Here is a 19569-nt window from a genome sequence, read left to right on the forward strand (position 1 = left end):
GGCTGCGGGAGTGAAGCCGTGCAAGTTCAGCTGAACTTGCACGGCTTCACTCCCGCTGGCAGTCCCGATTTCGGCCGCGATTTAAGAGACATCTGTGCAGGTTTCTGCACAGATGTCTATGTAAATCGCGGCCCGAAATCGCAAAAAGTAGTACAGGAACCACTTTTTGAAATCGGTGGAGCGCCGCAGATGCGGCGTCGCACCGATTAGGACAGTGTCATTGCCGACAATTGCCGGCAAATGCCGCCGATTTGAGATGCAATTTCACATGTGAAATCGCATCTAAAATCGAAGGAAATTGTACCCAGTGTGAACCTGGGCTTAAAAGCAAAATGGAAGGATGAGGTAAGTGAAGGAGGACTGCACTAAGGTAAAGGAAGCTATTTAGGGAAAACATTTTGTTTTACCTTTAGGCCCCTTTCACATGTCCGTTCCGCCTGTCCATTCATTACAAGTCCATTAACGGACTTGTAATGAATCCCTTTGGGAACACGTCCGTTAGCGGATGGAGCATCCGCTAGCGTCCGCGTCCGTCGGGATCCGGTTTTCGGATGGAAGAAAACCCTATTTTTCTTCCGTCCGGCGGAACGGAACTGATGCAGACGGACAGACGGTCCGTCTGCATCCGGTTCCCCATAGGGCAGAGCGGAGCTGAGACAGGGCGGTCCCTGCACTGTGTGCGGGGACCGCCCTATCCGCCAACAGCTCAGCGGGGATCCCCGCTGAGCCGACGGAGCGGACAAAAGAAACTGACAGGACGTGTGAAAGAGCCCTAACAACCCCTTTAACATTGAGGCTGCCATTGTAGACCATCTAAAGATGCCTATTATTACTGACCCTCGAGTGCCATTATTTTGATACAGACACTGAACCTATAACATTATGAAAATCAAAAAATACAAAGTAAAGTGAGAAGACTATATGAATACACTTGTTCTTGATTAGTTTCCTAAAGTTTAGCAGCAGGTGGATCAGTCTGAGGGTCAGGCAACAAAAATGTTCAGAATAAGGAATAGTAAGATTATTTTTCTAAGGAGAGGTTTCCTTTAATCAAAAACCTCTGAAGGAACCCCAGTCAGCATCACCTGACCCCCACTTCCCACAATGCACCTGCCTCCAAGCATGTCTGGTAGGAACTGTCATCTGGCCAAATCTCCCACAAAGCACCCTCACTGCGATAACTGACGGTCCAGCTGTGAAGAAGCTTTAGATAAATATTCGCAATCACCCATTTGGGACACGTTTACATCTCCAAACTTTCTAGTTTTCGTTTTAAAGAATTTATAAGTTCCACCCGCGTCCAAGTATCGCTTTAAGGATAGCAAGCTTAAATAATGGCGTTGAGGGGGAAATATAATATTACGATAATGTTCTTTGGTGCGGTTTGGAAGGTTTAGAAAACATTTGGAAGCATTTTTCTCATAAAGTCACTTAACTATTAAAGTGTTATCATGGCCTAGCCTCCTGCATCTTGCAAAGTACTTTTGTTAAATGCTGTCTCCGTGCTTGTGAGAGAGACAGTGGGGGGAAGCGGGAAGCCTGATTAGAAGGATTTCCATAAAAACAGGAAATTGCATTCTTTTAGTATCCTTGCATTAATTTAATAAAATAAAGATGCAACCAAATAATGAGGAGGTGAATTAAGGGTACAGTATCGTTTTTCAGTTAATGTTTGCCATTATCTAGCTCTGCGCAGCTATCAGTGATCTTAGCCGCTTTGAACGTTTTTTTTTCTTTTTTTTTCATGTTTCACGGTGCTCTTGCTGCAGAGGAAACTTGGTAATATCACTATTTTAATGGAAATCTGTCATTACTAATGTACACGTCGCTGCGTGGAAGGTAATACGAGTCACTCGTTCTGGACGGTTTTTACAAATGATTAACAGCCTTTAGCACCATCGCAAGCCCAATCACTCGGGCTAAATGAACTTCTCGTTTATCAAGTAACTGCTCGCAGATGGCTGCTGCCTATTCATTTATTTATTTTTTGCCATGAACGGACTGCTTTCCTATATTTTAATGAGAAGGATCGTCATTGCCTAAAACACTAAAGTCTTTAAAGCAGAACTTTTTTTGATGCCTGGGCTGATAGTGATTAGAATTGCTTGAAGATTTTTGATTTTTTTTTGATTCAGCCTCACCTTTTGCGGATCAGTCGGCATCAGATTTGTCTGGGAAAAAAACAGCAAAAGGTGTAAAATGAAATAGCCTTTGTTTTACCCCAGAAAATTGAACCCCTGTATTGGTGGAGCGGTTGTGTGCTAAATCACCTTCTTACTACCATATATTTATGTGCAGACACCTGATTATCACACCTACACTCTATGACCAAGAGAATGTGGATGTCGTCCAAGTTGAGTTGACGTGTTTTCAGTTAAGAGTTAATGCTGTGGCTTACAAGGACATTTTTTTTAAAGCAGCCTTTCTCAACCTTTTCAACACAGAGGAACCCTTGAAATAACTTTCTGGTCTCAGGTAACCCCTGGTAAAAATTACTATGAGCTAGATTCACAAAGAGTTACGCCGGCGTATCAGTAGATCGGAATCTAAGGCCTCGTACACATGACCAAGGAACTCGACGGGCGAAACACATCGTTTTGCTCGTTGAGTTCCTTGTGAAGCCATCAAGAAATTCGACAAGCCAATTTTCTCCATTCCCATCAAGGTAATAGAGAACTTGCTCTCTTTTTGGCTCGTCCAGTTTCTCGACGGTTTCCTCGACGAAAATGTACACGCGACCGGTTTCCTCGGCAAAAAAATATCTCCCGGCAAGTTTCTTGCTGGTATTTGCCGAGAAACTTGGTCGTGTGTACGAGGCCTAAGCCGTCGTACATTTAAGTGTATTCTCAAATTGAGTTACACTTAAATGTAGCTAAGATACGACTGCCTGCGCCGTCGTATCTTAGCTGTGTAGTTCTGCCGGCCGCTAGGGGCGTGAACGCTTATTTACGCCTAGAATGCGTAAATCAGCGAGATACGCCGATTCACGAACGTACGCTTGCCCGTCGCATTAAAGATACGCCATTTACGTAAGGCGTTTTCCGGCGTAAAGTTAGTCGAACAAATAGCTGGCCTAGCCAATGTTAAGTATGGACGTCGGTCCCGCGTTGAATTTTGAAATTTTTACGTCGTCCGTGAATGGGGCTGGACGTAATTTACGTTCACGTCAAAACCAATACGTCCTTGCGGCGTACTTTGGAGCAATGCACACTGGGATATGTCCACGGACGGCGCATGCGCCATTCCTAAAAAACGTCAATCACGTCAGGTCACTAATCATTTACATAAAACACGCCCCCCTGTTCCTCATTTGAATTAGGCGCGCTTACACCGGCCCATTTACGCTACGCCGCCGTAACTTAGGAGGCAAGTGCTTTGTGAATACAACACTTGCCTCTCTGACTTACGGCGGTGTAGTGTATATGCGATACGCTACGCCGCCTCAAAGTTACGCCGACATACTTGAATCCAGCTATTTATCTACAACTCATGATACATTAGTGTGATGGTCAGTGAGTGAGCATAATGTTGCTTACACTTTTGGTCAGTGGGACAAATTCCCCCCTTACAGAAAGCTAAAAACATCAATGGGTCTTCATATTTCCCTGGATGCTCTGGGGATTGAGTTTGCTGCACAACCAGGTCTCTCTGATATTATGAAGCTGCTGTGGTAGTCTGTGTAATCTGTATACGGCACACGTGGAAAAGTTTGACAAGGGCATGGCCCTCTTGTCCCTGCCCCTTTAATAAATAAGTCCATGTCCCATATTGGTACCCTCCTTAGGCTGGGTTCACACTACTACACTACTTTCATCCTACTTTGCTCTGTGTTCAATGTTTCCCTATGAGAGCGTCTTGTAGCGTCCTACACAAGTCGGTCCAACTTTGAAAATGCTCCCTGTACTACTTTTGGTCCTACATTGATCCTACTTCAGGCCCATTGAATATCATTGAAGTCGGACCAAAGTAGTATCCTGTTCATGAAAGTAGGATGTATGTAGGACCAATGTAGGATACATGTAGGACCAATGTAGCAGAGCAAAGTAGGATGAAAGTAGTGTAGTAGTGTGAACCCAGCCTTATCCATCACCTTATGAACCACAATGTAATCTTTCTAATTAATAATATAAAATCTGTTTATATTTTGTGGATCACCTCTGGTTTGAACCGATCCAAGCGGGGGACATGTAGGATATGTATTTTGTAGGTGTGTTATAGAATTTTCAGACGCTTTACCTTGCTAATTCTATTCAAAAGGCCAATACAAACTGTAACAAGGAAAATGTTCATTGGTCAAAAAAAAGCAATTGTTTACTAACCTAGGAAACAAGGGTTGTAAACACTACAGCTGGCCTTAAATGTTATTTTCAGTAACTACAGGTAAAGTCTTTTCATGTTAAGTTCAAAAGTTTATTCAACCAGTCAGTTGACTTTACATCTTAGAAGATGGGATAAGAAGCAGTATATCAGGGAATGGTATTTTGTTGATGGAAAATTATTTTTGGGAAGAACAATCTAGGATACAATTTACATTATTGCATGCATGGAAGCCTAGTAGGTGCATACTATGAATTGGCCATATGTGCTGGATGGGTGGTGTGTCTATATCAGGGGTGTCAAACTCAATTTCATTGTGATTGCTCTCAAAAGGGCCGTTTGTATCTGTAAAATTAGATGTCCAGCGCACCCCCTCCCCTTACATTAGATGTCAAGAGCCACCCTACCATCAGAAATTGAGTCCCCCATTCTCCCTTACAACACAGTGTACGTACCCCCCTTTCCTTATGCTGCTGCTAGGAAGAAGCTGGATGCATTTCTTGAAAGTAAGGGTCTGGAGGAGGATTAGAGGAGGACTGAAGCTCTCCTGTAGCTGCAGGAGAGGTGCGAGGGCCACATGAAATGGCCTGGAGGGCCGTATTCGGCCCACGGGCCTTGTGTTTGACACCTGTGTTCTATATGTTTGTAAGAATATGACAGAAAGGGGACTGAGTACTTAAAATGGGACTCTGAAGGCTTCTGATCAGTACTCTATTGGACTTTGTATTTATGGATCGAATTAACCCTGAAAAGAAACAAAGTTGCTGCCTGGATATTCATTTGGGTTGGAGGAGTTTGCATACTTTCCCTGTCTGCGCACTCTGCAAGACTAAGGCCGCGTACACACGGTCGATCCATCCAATGAGAATGGTCCGACGAACCGTTTTCATCGGTTCACCGCTGAAGCAGACTGATGGTCTGATGTGCGTACACACCATTGTTTCCAAAACCAATCGGTTCAGAACGCGGTGACGTAAAACACATGACGTGCTGAAAAAAACGAAGTTCAATGCTTCCAAGCATGCGTCGACTTGATTCTGAGCATGCGCGGGTTTTGAACCGATGCCTCAGACAGTCGATAAGGGAAGAGCCACGCTGATAAATTTCCTTTTGTGTGTAAACTCCAGCTTGCGTTATTGAAGACCGTAAACTGAAGGATTTTTACAACAAAGGAGGTTGATAAAACATAAACCTTATTTAGTCAGATTAAAACTCTTTCTGGCTAGATATACAAAATTCATAATTTATTGTATTCCACTATTTAATTTTTTTTTTGCTCAGAATATAATAAAGACTAAAATAAATTGTATATGACTTTATTGTTTTTTTATATGCTCAAATAAACAACAAAACCTAGGAATCCCTCTTTAAGATAATTATTTTTTGCAAGTGTATAACGATTCTGATTGCATTATGTAACAACCCTTTACCTGAAATAAAATATGCTGTTTCACATCCTGCAAAAGCCTATGATATCATTGCTACAATGGAAAGATCTGAATAGTTTGGTTCTGTCAACAGCTAAGTGATCTACAAGCGCATTTTTCATCCAGGTTTTTGTTTTTCGGATTCTGGAATGAAACAGCGGGGTTTTAAAACAATGTGCCATGGAACTGAGTCTCTCCCTTCTAATTTGCCGTAACACAAACCAGAGCCAGAGTGGAGCCTTTAATGTGGTTTGTCTTATTTGACAATGACATCAGTATCTTTCCACTCTTTCCTATACTAGTCTTTCCCTACAAAAATGGATCACAGATTGGATGTAGCAGTGACCATGATCTATTAAAAATGTTCTTTCGATGGAACGAGGTGTTAGAAATAAACAGACTAACACTAAAAACAATTAAAGGGGTTGTAAAGCTTCATTTTTTTAAATAACAAACATATTGTACTTACCTCCACTGTGCAGTTCTTTTTTCACAGAGTTGCCCCGATCGTCCTCTTCTGGGGTCCCTCAGCCGCTGTCTCGGCTTCTCTCCGCAATAGCTAACCCCCTCAGGAAGCTCTCTCCCGAGGGGGTTACCTTGCGTGCGTGCTCCCGTCTCATACACTCTGCATCCATAGACACAGAGTGTATATCTCGGTCCCGCCCCCAGCGGCTGCGTCATTGAATTTGATTGACAGCAGCACGAGCCAATGGCTGCGCTGCTATCAATCCAATCAACGCCAAGAAGTAGAGAAGAGGACACGGGAGACGAGCAGGTGAACCGGCTCAGGTAAGTAAAATGGGGGGGGGGGGGGCTGGGGAGCCGTCGTTGCCACGTGTTTTTTTACCTTAATGCATAGGATGCATTAAGGTGAAAAATAAAACCTTTACAACCCCTTTAATGTTACATGGAATTGGCACAATCATTCCAAAGGGTATTTTGTGCCCATTCACATATATGGACTTTGTAGTAATTTGTGCCTTCGTTTTCACATAAGCCAATGTTTTTTTTTTTTTTTTTAAGAGATCCTGAATGGTAAAAGCCATGCCCCAAACGGGTAGGAAGGGAACTAAAGTCTAGGCACCAGAATTGCCTGTAGGCTCCTTGCAGCTGATCTTCTCCTAAATACTGTCATACAATGCCTTGTTCCATATTGGCTCTTTGTGTTGAGGTGGGCATCCACACAACCATTCTCTTCTCACCTCGCAATGTCTCCTGCTCTCTAACCCCCTTGCCACCTCTTCCCATGATGTCTCCATGCCCCCCCCCCCCCCATCCTCTAAAATTCCCTACTTCAATCTATCTGGCTATCACCTGGGCTATCAATGGGAGAAATAGTACCCCATTGTTGGTGTAGGTAGGGGGAATGGTGCCCCATGATTGGTGTCAGTTGGTGAAATAGTGACCCAAGGGCCAGATAACGGCAAGCAAAGGGCCACATCTAGCCCCCGGGCCGCAGTTTGGAGACCACTGCATTAGAGGATACATAGAGCTGATTTTAGCAGTTTACAACTACTTTAAACTGGGGCCTTTTTTTTGGATATGGCTTATATTGCAGCCCTCCCCGAATATCACAGTAGGTCTTATTTTCAGGGTAATTCTTATTTTTGGGGAAACACAGTAGGTAAATATTTGAAGGTGAAAGTGCCTGTTTGTGGTGGACATGGTGGTGCATCAAGCTGGATATCATTGATTATGTCACTGTTATTTTCAGCACAGCCCCCTCCCCTTTCCCTACAGCGCAGTCACCATTATTTTTACATGTATCACTTTTTCTGTCAGGATCAGATCTACAGGTAACTGCAGCAGTTTTCCCCATTAGGCCGGTTAGACAGCGCGGGAGTTGATTATGTTATATCACTGAGTGTTTCTTTCTGGACATTTATTTGAACTTATTCACAATTTTGGGACACATTTTGTGTGTTTTTTTGTGGCACCTTGGCACAGTGGTGCTAGAGGAATAGCCTTGTATCACGGACTGTCATTATTATTTGTATTTCCCAATCACATTGATTTTTTTTGTGTTCACTGTTATATATTGTAAGGGGTTAGCTCGGTAGCGGGGTGTGTGACCCCTTGGATGGGTTCACTACACACTGAGGGGCAGATCCACATACATCGGCGCAGGGCACAGCGTATGTATGATACGCTACGCCGCTGTAACTTACTTTGCATTTGTTTGAATCCTCAACGAATTTGCGCCGTAAGTTACGGTGGCGTAGCGTATCTATCGAGGCGTAAGGGCGCGGAATTCAAATCCGGCGGGTAGGGGGCGTGTTTCATTTAAATGATGCGCGTCCCCGCGCCGAACGAACTGCGCATGCGCTGTCCGTAAAAACTCCCAGGGTGCATTAGTTTCGACGTGAACATAAATGGCGTCCAGCCCCATCCACGGACGACTTACGCAAACAACGTAAAAATTTCAAAATTATACGCCGGAACGACGGCCATACTTGACATTGAGTACGCCACCAGATAGCAGCTTTAACTATACGCCGGAAAAAGCCGAACGGAAACTATGTAAAAAAATGTGACGGCCGCTCGTATGTTCATGGATCGTCGGAAATAGCTAATTTGCATACTCGACGCGGATTACGACGGGAACGCCACCTAGCGGACGCCGAAAAATTGCATCTTAGATCCGACAGCGTACGAAGACGTACGCCTGTCGGATCTAACCCAGATGCCGTCGTATCTTGTTTTGAGGATTCAAAACAAAGATACAACGTGGGAATTTTGAAATTACGCCGGTGTATCAGTAGATACGCCGGCGTAATTTCTTTGAGGATCTGCCCCTTAATTTATACAGACAGGCAGTCGAAGACGGTTGAAAACAAAGATTTTGGTTTATTCTTCCATCTTGCTGGAAACAAGTGCAAGCATCCAGAGGCGATTTAGTTCGCATGTGCCGCGCTATATAAGTTATTAATTCATTCATTCAAGCATCCAAACAGCATAAACAAAATCAAACATAAAATAAACGCTGGCCACTTGGGGCGTCTACCTTCACCACACAGGAACCTATCTATGGGGTCTGGCACAGCCTAGTGCTGGGCAGACACTGCTGGTCATACAGCATAAAAACAATAGTCTTTTGATTTTTATCACACAGAAAAATCAATCCTCTCCTCACCTTCTCAGAAGACTTTCAGTACGCTGCTCTCCTTACTCACAAAGCCTCAGGATGATGCAGCAATTCAGTGGTAATCCTCTGGACTACTTATAGAGGCCTTAATTGCCTCATTCTGAACAGCTGAGGTTTTTCAACGGCCTTTAGCCTTTTCTGGCTACTGTTGCAGCCGACGCCTAATAACAATTGGTGTATTGTCTAAACAAGGCAGAAATGTATGTCCCGTCTGTGACAACACCCACAGATTTACCTGACTTCCTGTCACAATATATATAATTATATATGTGTTTTATGGTCAGCCTGGCTTGTTTAATTTGTTTTTTGTTTGTGTGATATCACAAGACATGTTTATTCTTTATCTATTCAATATTGGTTTAATGCACTTATTTTAGGTTTGTTTATTTTTGGTAGTTTGTGTTCTAGACCCTCTGGTGGGCGTTTATTTGTTTATTTCACATGGTTACTTAGGGATTGAGCAGAGCAGCAGTTGTTCTATTTATTATTTTATTTCTTAGTGTCACTCTTCTCTCTTTGCAGGTTCTTGCCTGACCACAAGAGGCTTTTACAGCAGAGCAGCTGCCAACCCCTAAAGAGCTCAGAGGTCTCCCCTAAATCATCAGATGACCTGCAAAAGTTCATCACAGAGCCTTTACCTCTTCCCAAACAGAGGCAATCAGGACAAGATCAGATCCCACAATCCACAGAAAATATTTCCACCTCGTTGAGAGAGGATACTTCGGAAAATGTAAATCTTGTGATGTCAGAACCATCCTTCTCAAGTTTACATGCCGATTCCCAGAGGCCTTTGCATATTGTCTGGCCTCACAGATGGTAAGCACTCAATACTTCTTTGTCGTGTGGGGACATATGTATCGAAATATGTTTGCAAATGTATTTGTGTGTCTAACTTTACAGAACTATCAAACCGGCAATCTGCTTTGTATTATTTTTATTGCGGATGCACCCATAAACTTAGCAATCTGTTTTCAGGCTGTGTCCAACCAGGAGGTGAGCGATGCTTTCCTCCATATAAAATAAATAAATAATCTGATATAACACAATAAATCGATACACAATCCATTTTTGTATTTTAAAGGTGAACTCCAGTAACATACCAAAATCTAGATAATGCAGCACTCACGTCTCTTGTGATGGATCCTACAGTGTTTTATGTGCAGCGTGCACTTGCAGGCTATATTACTCTGTATTGTGCAGTGTCTACATGGAGCCTGAGGTTAATTTTCCAGCTTTCTCTGCTATAAGCTTTTCCCCTTAGGTCAGGGGTGCCCAATCTTTTGTAGAGCAAGGACCACTTAAAGCGGATGTCCGCTGATTTTTTTTTATTAAAAGCCAGCAGCTAAAAATACTGCAGCTGCTGACTTTTAATATTAGGACACTTACCTGTCCTGGAGTCCAGCGCCATCCGCAGCAGAGGACGAGCAATTGCTCGTCACTCTGCTGCCCCCCGCCATCCTCGGTGAGGGAACCAGGAAGTGAAGTGCTCCGGCTTCACTGCCCGGTTCCCTACGGCGCATGCGCAAGTCGCGCTACGCCTACTGATTGGCTCCCGCTGTGTACTTGGAACCGAGTGTTCCCAGAACACAACAGGGGGGGGGGGTGATGTCTTGCCCGCAGTTTACCCAATACTGCGTGGCCGGAAGTGGGTGCAAATACCTGTCTTTAGACAAGTATCTGCACCCCCCTCCCCCTGAAAGGTGTCAAATGTAGCACCGGAGGGGGGGAGGGTACCGATCAGCGGGAATTCCACTTTAGGGTGGAGCTCCGCTTTAAGTGACTTAGTAACCTTTTGTGGGCCACAATGAGCGGATGAAAGGTCTGTGTCCACTCTCAGAGTGGACGCAGACACAGCCTATTCTTCTCTATGGGCCCTCTGATCTGATCAGATGGAAGGGAAACGGACCCACTTCTGTTTTTATAGCAGATCGGATTGGAGGTAGACGGGTGTAAACGGACACAAGTCTCTTTACATCTGCCGCTCCATAGAGGTGAATGGAGGGTCCGATTGGGTCGGACCGATCGTGTGAAAGGGGCCTAAGGTTGCTTTTACACTGATGGTCTGCGGTCTACCCACGCTGCAGGTGCTGTGCAGTGCACCTGTGGTTTGCCTGCGGGTTAGCTGCACTTTGCCATAGGATTTTATTATATCCTGCAGGTGTGGGGTGCACTTTCTGAAAGCGCCCCAAACCGCAGGTAAATCAGTGTATATTGCTCAGTGCAGGTAACCCACAGGTACACTGCACCTGCGGATCAGTTTGAAAGCAGCCCAGTAACCACTGCAGAACAGTTTTGCCCATAAATACACTGAATTCAGTAATAAACTTACCATTGATAACAGTTTTCCATTCAGGTAACAGTTGTCACAGGCAGAGTGCATTTTGTATAATTCCACCTATGAAAGGAGCCAACGCTATACAGGAAGCATTGGCTTATGGGGCTCTGCTCCACAGCTGCTTGCTTTCTCTACCACTGGCTTCATTCACAACACTGATGCTCTGGGATGGCGGGTCAGCAACCTGAAATCTGGGCTTGACAACCCGCCATCCCAGAGCAGGAGGTCGCGGGCCACATCAGAGGGCTCCACATTCCACTGGTTGGGCACCCCTGCCTTACGTGATATCTTTGTCATTGCCTTTACACACACACATGAACTTTAATGGCATCCCAGTCTTAGTCCGTAGGGTTCAATATTGAGTTGTCCACCCTTTGCAGCTATAACAGCTTCAACTCTTCTAGGAAGGCTGTCCACAAGGTTTAGGAGTGTGTCTATGGGAATGTTTGACCATTCTTCCAGAAGCGCATTTGTGAGGTCAAGCACTGATGTTGGACGAGAAGGTCTGACTCGCAGTCTCTGCTCTAATTCATCCCAAAGGAGTTATATCGGGTTAAGGTCGGGACTCTGTGCAAGTCAGTCAGGTTCCTTCACCCCAGTAGTAGATGGACCTTGCTTTGTGCACTGTGATATCAGTTGCCCACTCATGGGCTTCCAGCATCAACAGTTAACTGAAAATGCAGAGCCACCTGGCCATTTAAGGCTGTGAGGCGGGCGGCGGTGGCAATGGGCAGAGAGCCGCTGATTGCCACCATTACTAGTAAAAAAAAAAAATATGTCTCCGGATTTCATTTTAAAAATCTGGTCACCTTATGTCAGAGAGATCCAGCAAGTTGTTGCCTCCGGTGTATAGCCCAATTAAATGTGTCTGTATTGCCGGAAGGGTCGTTGCCATCTGAAATCGGATGACCCACACATCGGTGGCTCCTTCAGGAGTAAGGCCTGATTCACACCTATGCATTTTTAGTGCATTTTGCAGATTTGCACTACAGAATGTGTTCCATAGGAAACCATGTTAGATGTACTGTAGTGCAAACTTTCAAAAAGCACAAAAAATGCATCAGGTCTAATGCCTCGTACACACGACCGGGTTTCCTGTCGGCAAAACTGCCATGAGAGCTTTTGGCTGGGAATCCTGGCCATGTGTATGCTCCATCGCAGTTTTCCCAACAGGAGAACTAGCCCTCTTTTTTTCCCACCGGGATTCCCTGCGATTTTTAAGCCGGCAGTTTTCCTATGGGAAAACACTGCGGTGGAACATACACACGGCCGGAATTCCCGACCAAAGCTCTAATGGCAGTTTTCCTGTCGGGAAACCCAGTCGTGTGTAGGGGAAAAAAGTTACTGAGCAGGTTCTCTGTTTTCCCGCTGGACTTTTTACTGCCGGGAAAACGATCACGTGTACTAGGCATTAGTGCCGCACGTATAAAAAGGAGGAAGGGGGGCTATTGTCCATCTGCTACACCTAGTACCATCAAACTTTTGGGGCTTGGTGATTTTTAGTTAGACCCCTACTTTATCCAGTGACCAGTGGCGGTGCGTCCATAGGGACGCAGGAGCGCCGCCCCCTCTGGCTCGCACACAGCCAGTAAAATATACAGATTCATACACTGTATGAATGTATATTTTCGCCGCTGCCTCCCACTATTCAGCTGACCGGACATTGAGCGCCGGTCAGCTGAATAGCGGCAGCTGACTGGCTGTGTGGAAGTGCCTATCAGGGCCAGCGGCAACAATTGGGGGCACAGTGGCAACAATTGGGGGCACAGTGGAGACAATTGGGGGCACAGTGGCTGTGTTTGATGGCATAGTGGTGAAAATGTATGGCGCAGTGGCTGTGTTTTGATGGCATGGCACAGTGGCTGTGTTTTGATGGCATGGCACAGTGGCTGTGTTTTGATGGCATGGCACGGTGGCTGCGTTTTGATGGCATGGCACAGTGGCTGCGTTTTGATGGCACAGTGGTTGCGTTTTGATGGCACTGTGACTGCATTTGATGGCATGGCACAGTGGTGACAATTGATAGGTACAGTGAGGCTGCAATTGTTTTTTTTTTTTCGTTTGCGCCCCCCCCCAAAAATTTTGAGCACCAGCCGCCACTGCCAGTGACATTTCTAAATGTACCATATAAGTGCATTAACTGGTGTTTTATAAATTTTCATTTGCATTGAAATCTAGGTATTAAATTGCACTGTTGCTCATGTAGTTTATATTGCACTGAAATCAGAGTTTTCATTTTAAGCCTCAGCTTGGATGGCGATTCCTTCTACCACTATGAACAGCTAACCTACATCACAAAGCAGTGGCAGTGTTGTGACATGCTCCCATAATCATGGCAGACTTACTCTTGTAAACTTCGGCTTGCCTCTGAAATAAATTAGGATTTAAAGAGGTAAAATGTCCCGGTAATCTTACAGCACTGGGCTCGAATATTTTAATCTAGTTTTTATTCCTCGCAGTTTGTTTAATCTGCATGTGGCCTGATTAGACCCGGAATTCATCCACAGATTACGGGCTGTTTATTGCAGAGCAGCGGCTGCTGATCACTGGGTCACGTTCTCTGTTTGCAGGTGAACCAGTAAGTGCGCCACACCGACAGGGGCAAATCGCCTTTACGGAGGATTTGACTTGCAGCGCATAAATTCCAGAAGCTCTCGCTGATCATCTGCAGCATCTGCTCCATAAAGGGATTTTCATCTCTCTCCCTAAATGTTCCGACATCAAATTTAGGGATTGAAAGTTGAATCTGTCTTTTGGATTTGTTTAATCAACTTCACACGTCTAGTTCACATTTCTATCCATTTTTTTTTCTTTTTTATTTATGTGAATAAATGACTCCCAGCTGCCCTCCTGTGTCCTCCGAGGTTCATAGAAATATTTTGTTAATAAAGTTAGATTTAGATCTTTTATAAATAAAATAAAAAGTATATATTTTTTAAGGGTAAAATAAGAAGATGGTAGCAGATTTGTTACATTTTTTTTTTGTTTAAAGTAGAACTTTTTTTTTCCATTTTGGATAAAGTAAGGGAGGGTTATAACCCCTGTCAGATCTTTTTCCACCATCTGTGTTCCATTGGGGAGATATACCTTCACTTCCTGTCCCATAGCCAAACAGGAAGTGAGAGGAAATCCCTGTAAATTAATGGAATCCCTTGGGGCCCCGTAGGTCATCAGAACTAGTATCCCCATTGGAAGATTTCCCATCTATCCATTGTGTTTTTTCACCTTAAAGCGGGATTCCACCCGCAAATTTTTTTTTTTAAAGTCAGCAGCTACTAACAGTGTAGCTGCTGACTTTTAATAAGGACACTTACCTGTTCTACTTTCCCGCGCTGATGGCCCCCCCGATGCCGATCCCATGACCGATGCAGGTCCCGCGCCGCCATTCACACTAGGGTAAACAGGCATGTGCGAGTCTCCCGCCGACTTGTGAATGGGCGGCTGCTCTCTGAGAACACACACAGTTCCCAGAAAGCAGTGCGCCCCATTCACTAGGAGAAGATGAAGAAGAAGACGGACCGCAGCTACGGAAGAGGCAGATTACGAACTTCCGCATAGCAACAGGTATTTCGGGTGAGTATAATATTTTTTTTTTTTCTTTTATGATTTTTTGGGCAAATGTTGTTTTCCTGGGTGGAACTCCACTTTAAAGCAGAGTTCTACCCAAAAGTGGAACTTCCGCTTTAAGCACTCCTTGCCTTCTGACATGCCACATTTGGCATGTCATTTTTTTTGGGGGGGAGTGTGTAACCTCTTTTTAGTGGGACTTCCTGTACCACTTCTCTTTCCTTTTTTCCCTGCCAGCGACCTTCTGGGACACAGCTCAAGTCCGAGAAGATCGGCTGGCCAATAGGAAAGCAAAGTGTGACTTGCGCATGCGCAGTGCACGCCCGGCCGTGATGCCGTAAGTTACGATGACCGCCGAGGAGAGGAGCGAGCCTCCAGGCGGTCGCATCGCTGGACCGTGGGGCAGGTAAGTATCGGTTTATTAAAAGTCAGCAGCTATGCTTTCTGTAGCTGCTGACTTTTAATAAACGAAAACACGGGTGGAACTCCGCTTTAGTGCATTCTATGAATTAAGGTGAAAAACCTTCTGTCACTCAGCAGCCCTAGCCCCCGTTACACTTACCTGAACCTTGTGTTTCCCACGAGGGGAACAAGCACACCAGCTCTTGGTGGAGATCACATGAACTATGCCTTGTCATTTTTCTAGTGAGTTAGCACAAGTCTAATTCCAGAAACACATTTTTATTGAGGTAACATTTTCATCACTTACAGTAATGCCGCGTACACGCAACCGTTTTTAATGTTATGGAAAAAAACAAGGTTTTTCTCGATGTGGTTCTTGTGAAGCCTGCCTTGCATACACACGATTGTGAAAAAAAATGCTTGAGTAAAGCGCGGTGACATACAACATGTACGACGGCACTATAAAGGGGAAGTTCCATTCGGATGGCGCCACCCCTGGGGCTGCTTTTGCTGATTTTGTGTTCGTAAAAATTCAGTGAGAGACGATTTGCGCTTTTCAGTCTTCGTGCTTTTCAGTCTGTTACAGCGTGACGAAAGTGCTATCTCCATTACAAGCGCTAGTTTTACCAGAACAAGCGTTCCCATCTCATAACGTGCTTCTGATCATGCGTGTTTTTTTTCCCGTCGTTAAAGCCTACACACGACAGTTTTTCACTATGTGAAAAGCGACAACGTGAAAAACGACGAGAAAAATTAGGGCATGTTCTAAATTTTTAATGCCCATTTTTCACGTCAAGGTAAAAATGCTCTGGAGCCCACACACGATCGTTTTTAATTACCAATCTAAAAAATTGCATTTTTCTCGTCATGAAAAACGGTTGTGTGTACGCGGCATTACCTTTTTATTGCAATGAGGGACTTATAACTTTAATTAAATGTGAATTTAATTTATTGTTATCGTAGGTTTACTTTTAACCAGCATCCTATTGCAGAGGACATTGTCTAGGCAGCTTGCCTGAGTGGGTCAAATGTGAAGTCTCCGAGCACCATGGTTTCTTCCAGGCTTATCAGTCTGAAAATGATAGTGTTAAAGTCGAGAAAATAATTCACAGATTGCGTATTTAAAATCATGCAGCTTACTTTTTCTATAAAGTGTCTCATACATAACAAATTGAACCAAATGTAATGCAAATGTGTCAGTTTACCAAATACTACTTCTACATCTTCAATATATCCTACACCCAACATCACTCTGATCAAACACCCTACACCCATAAGGCGCCTGCACTTTCTATCGCCTATCTATTTATGGATAAGTTCCCCATTGGGAACATGTTACATGTTCCATCTGTTTTTAGGGTGGAACATGTACTTGTATATCAAGTCAAAATATATTTACAAATTTAGCTTGTCTTGCAAAGCACTCTTAAACCAAGTTACTCTCAAACCAAGGTTTTACTGTATATTAATTGCAAATATCTTGTAGAGATTTTCAGTATAATAGCCTACTGTATGTGGAAGTCAAATTTTTGTCAGCAAATTGCAGCACAATTGTTTCAGTACTAAGGGCCAGATTCACATAGAACTGCGGCGGCGTAACATATCGTAGATACGTTACACCGCCGCAAGTTTTCATTGCAAGTGCCTGATTCACAAAGCACTTGCGATGAAAACTATGCCGGGCCAATTCAAATGGGCGTGTGCCATTTAAATTAGGCGCGCTCCTGCGCCAGACCTACTGCGCATGCTCCGTTTCCTAACTCCCGCCGTGCTTTGCGCGACGTGACGTCATTTTTTCGAACGGCGACGCGCGTAGTGTACTTCCGTATTCCCGGACGTGTTACACAAACGACGTTAAATTTTAAATTTCCATGCGGGAACGACGGCCATACTTTAGACAGCAATACGATTGCTGACTAAATTTAGGGCACCCAAAACGACGACTAACTTTGCGAGGGGAAACTAGACTAGCGGCGACGTAGCGAACGCGAAAATCCGTCGGGGATCTGCTGTAACTGCTAATTTGCATACCCGATGCTGGTTTACGACGCGAACTCCACCCAGCGGCGGCCGCGGTATTGCATCCTAAGATCCGACAGTGTAAAACAATTACACCTGTCGGATCTTATGGATATCTATGCGTAACTGATTCTATGAATCAGTCGCATAGATAGAAACAGAGATACAACGGCGTATCAGGAGAAACGCCGTCATATCTCTTTGGTGAATCTGGCCCTAAGTGTTTACTGTTGAAAGCCAGGTAATAGAATTATGGCCACGGAAATGTTTTAATGAAGAATTAACGGGTATGTATAGCTAAAATATTTTTGTTGAGTAGGGAAGGGTTAAACTCTTGACAGTTTTTTTTTTTTTTTAATCTGTGCCTGTTTATGAGATTTCCCAACAGGAAGTGAGAGCATTTTTTTTAATTGAAGGAGTGTAACCAGAGCTAGCTGACAACAGATACTGTAGGTGACCGCGTTATTGTGTCAATCTCGCTCCCTTTCTCGGCGAGATTGACCACCTACAAGCCCCATCGCGGGAGCCAGCGCAGAGCCGGCTCGCCGCGATAGGAAAAAGCCGTCATAGAAGCGACGGGGATCCGACTTGGATTCCCGCCAATTCTAGCCGCGGCGTTTGGTATGAATCATGAGGGGGAACTCCACGCCAAATTTTAAATAAAAAACTGGCATGGGTTCCCCCCCAGGGGCTTACCAGGCCCTTAGGTCTGGTATGGATTGTAAGGGGAACACCCTACACCGGAAAAAAACGCCATGGGGGTCCCCCCACAATCCACACCAGGCCCGTATCCAAGCACGCCGCCCGGCCGGTCAGAAAAGGAGTGGGGACGCGCGAGCGCCCCCCCTCCTGAGCCGTACCAGGCATGGGGGGGGTTGGGTGCTCTGGGGCAGGGGGGGCACCCTGCGGCCCCCCCACCCCAAAGTACCCTGTCCCCATTTTGATAAGGACAGGGCCTCTTCCTGACAACCCTGGCCGTTGGTTGTCGGGGTCTGCAGATGGGGGCTTATCGGAATCTGGGAGCCCCCTTTAATAAGAGGGCCCCTAGATACCGGCCCCCCACCCTAGGTGAATGAATATGGGGTACATTGTACCCCTACCCATTCACCTGAAGGCAAAGTGTCAATAGAATAAACACAACACAGGGTTTTAAAATAATTTATTAGTCAGCTCCGGGGGGTCTTCTCCGCTCTCCAGGGGGGGGGGTCTTCTCCACTCTCCGGGGGGTCTTCTTCCATCTTCTCCGCTGTCATCTCGGCGCTCCCCGGTTCTTCTCCCGCTCGCTCCCGGTGCCTTCTTCGGGGCTGGCGCCGATATCTTCTTTTTAGCTCTCTTACTAGCGGCAGCGCAGCACGACACTCCACACCAGGGAGAAAGCCTTGCATTACTGTGTGGAGTTACAGGCAGAAGAACAGGAAGTGAGGATTTCTCAGAAGAAATAAGGACATTTAAAAGCAAAATGGAAGGATGAGGTAAGTGAAGGAGGACTGCACTAAGGTAAAGGAAGATATTTAGGAAAAAAACCTTTACAACCCCTTTAAGTTGGGGTTAGTAGTAAAAGCATAACATTTAAAGACTAAGTTGAGGGTTAGGGTAAGTTACTTGGATTTGCAATTACAAATATAATTATTGCCAAAACACGTGCTGTAATTGTAAATGCCTATTGCATATCATACACAAAATGTACTCTTTTACTTGTTCTCTTGTACATTTTATTGGTGCCAGAACTTTATGATTTGAAAATGTTTCTGTAGAAGCCCCTGTGCCAAAAACAGCAGTACTAGGTTTTCAATGCTAAACAATAGTACCACTTTCTGTACTATAGAACAGGGTTTGGGAGTTGCATTTGCATTAGAGACTGCATTGTGTTTAAAGGCATCATGATTTCCAGAACACACAGAAAGCAAATATTGTCAAAGATAGATTTTTGGTAAACTGGTCATAAAACTGAGCGTCACTTTGCAAAGAATATTCAATCACATGCAAGGAAATTTTTTTTAAAAACTGCATTTTTGCTTGCACATGATTGGATGATGGAAGTCAGCAGAACTTCTGCACATTTACTAAGCTCTGGTGCAACTGCAGTTTTATTTGTAAGCAATTATTTTCATAGATGAAGTACATGAAGGGCAGAATTGGAACCAAAATATTTGATGAGCACCTTGAGAATTGTTACTACATCCATCCAACTAGATCTTGATGCATTTAGCAAAGACAGGGTCAAATATCGCACTTAAAAGAGAAGTATGGAGTGTGTTTTTTTTTTTTTTTTTGCAGACTCGTACCTGATGTTGTATCTGTCCCCCGTCGGCTCTAAGGCCCCGTACACACGCGGACCAGTTTCAGCAGACATGTTT

The 19569-nt window shown here is 44.6% G+C and overlaps 1 protein-coding gene across 3 annotated transcripts in view; it reads left to right on the plus strand.

Annotated features, from left to right (window-relative positions):
• GTDC1 (glycosyltransferase like domain containing 1) overlaps positions 1–19569 on the plus strand; it is a 351630-nt gene that overhangs the window by 180905 nt on the left and 151156 nt on the right. For all 3 annotated transcript variants that reach the window (XM_040358037.1, XM_040358035.1, XM_040358034.1), the window contains exon 5: positions 9412–9705. In XM_040358037.1, coding sequence (XP_040213971.1) covers positions 9412–9705 — 294 coding nt within the window. The remainder of the gene's footprint in view (positions 1–9411; positions 9706–19569) is intronic.

The sequence above is a fragment of the Rana temporaria genome, chromosome 6 (assembly GCF_905171775.1).
Source record: "Rana temporaria chromosome 6, aRanTem1.1, whole genome shotgun sequence".
Lineage (NCBI taxonomy): Eukaryota > Metazoa > Chordata > Amphibia > Anura > Ranidae > Rana > Rana temporaria.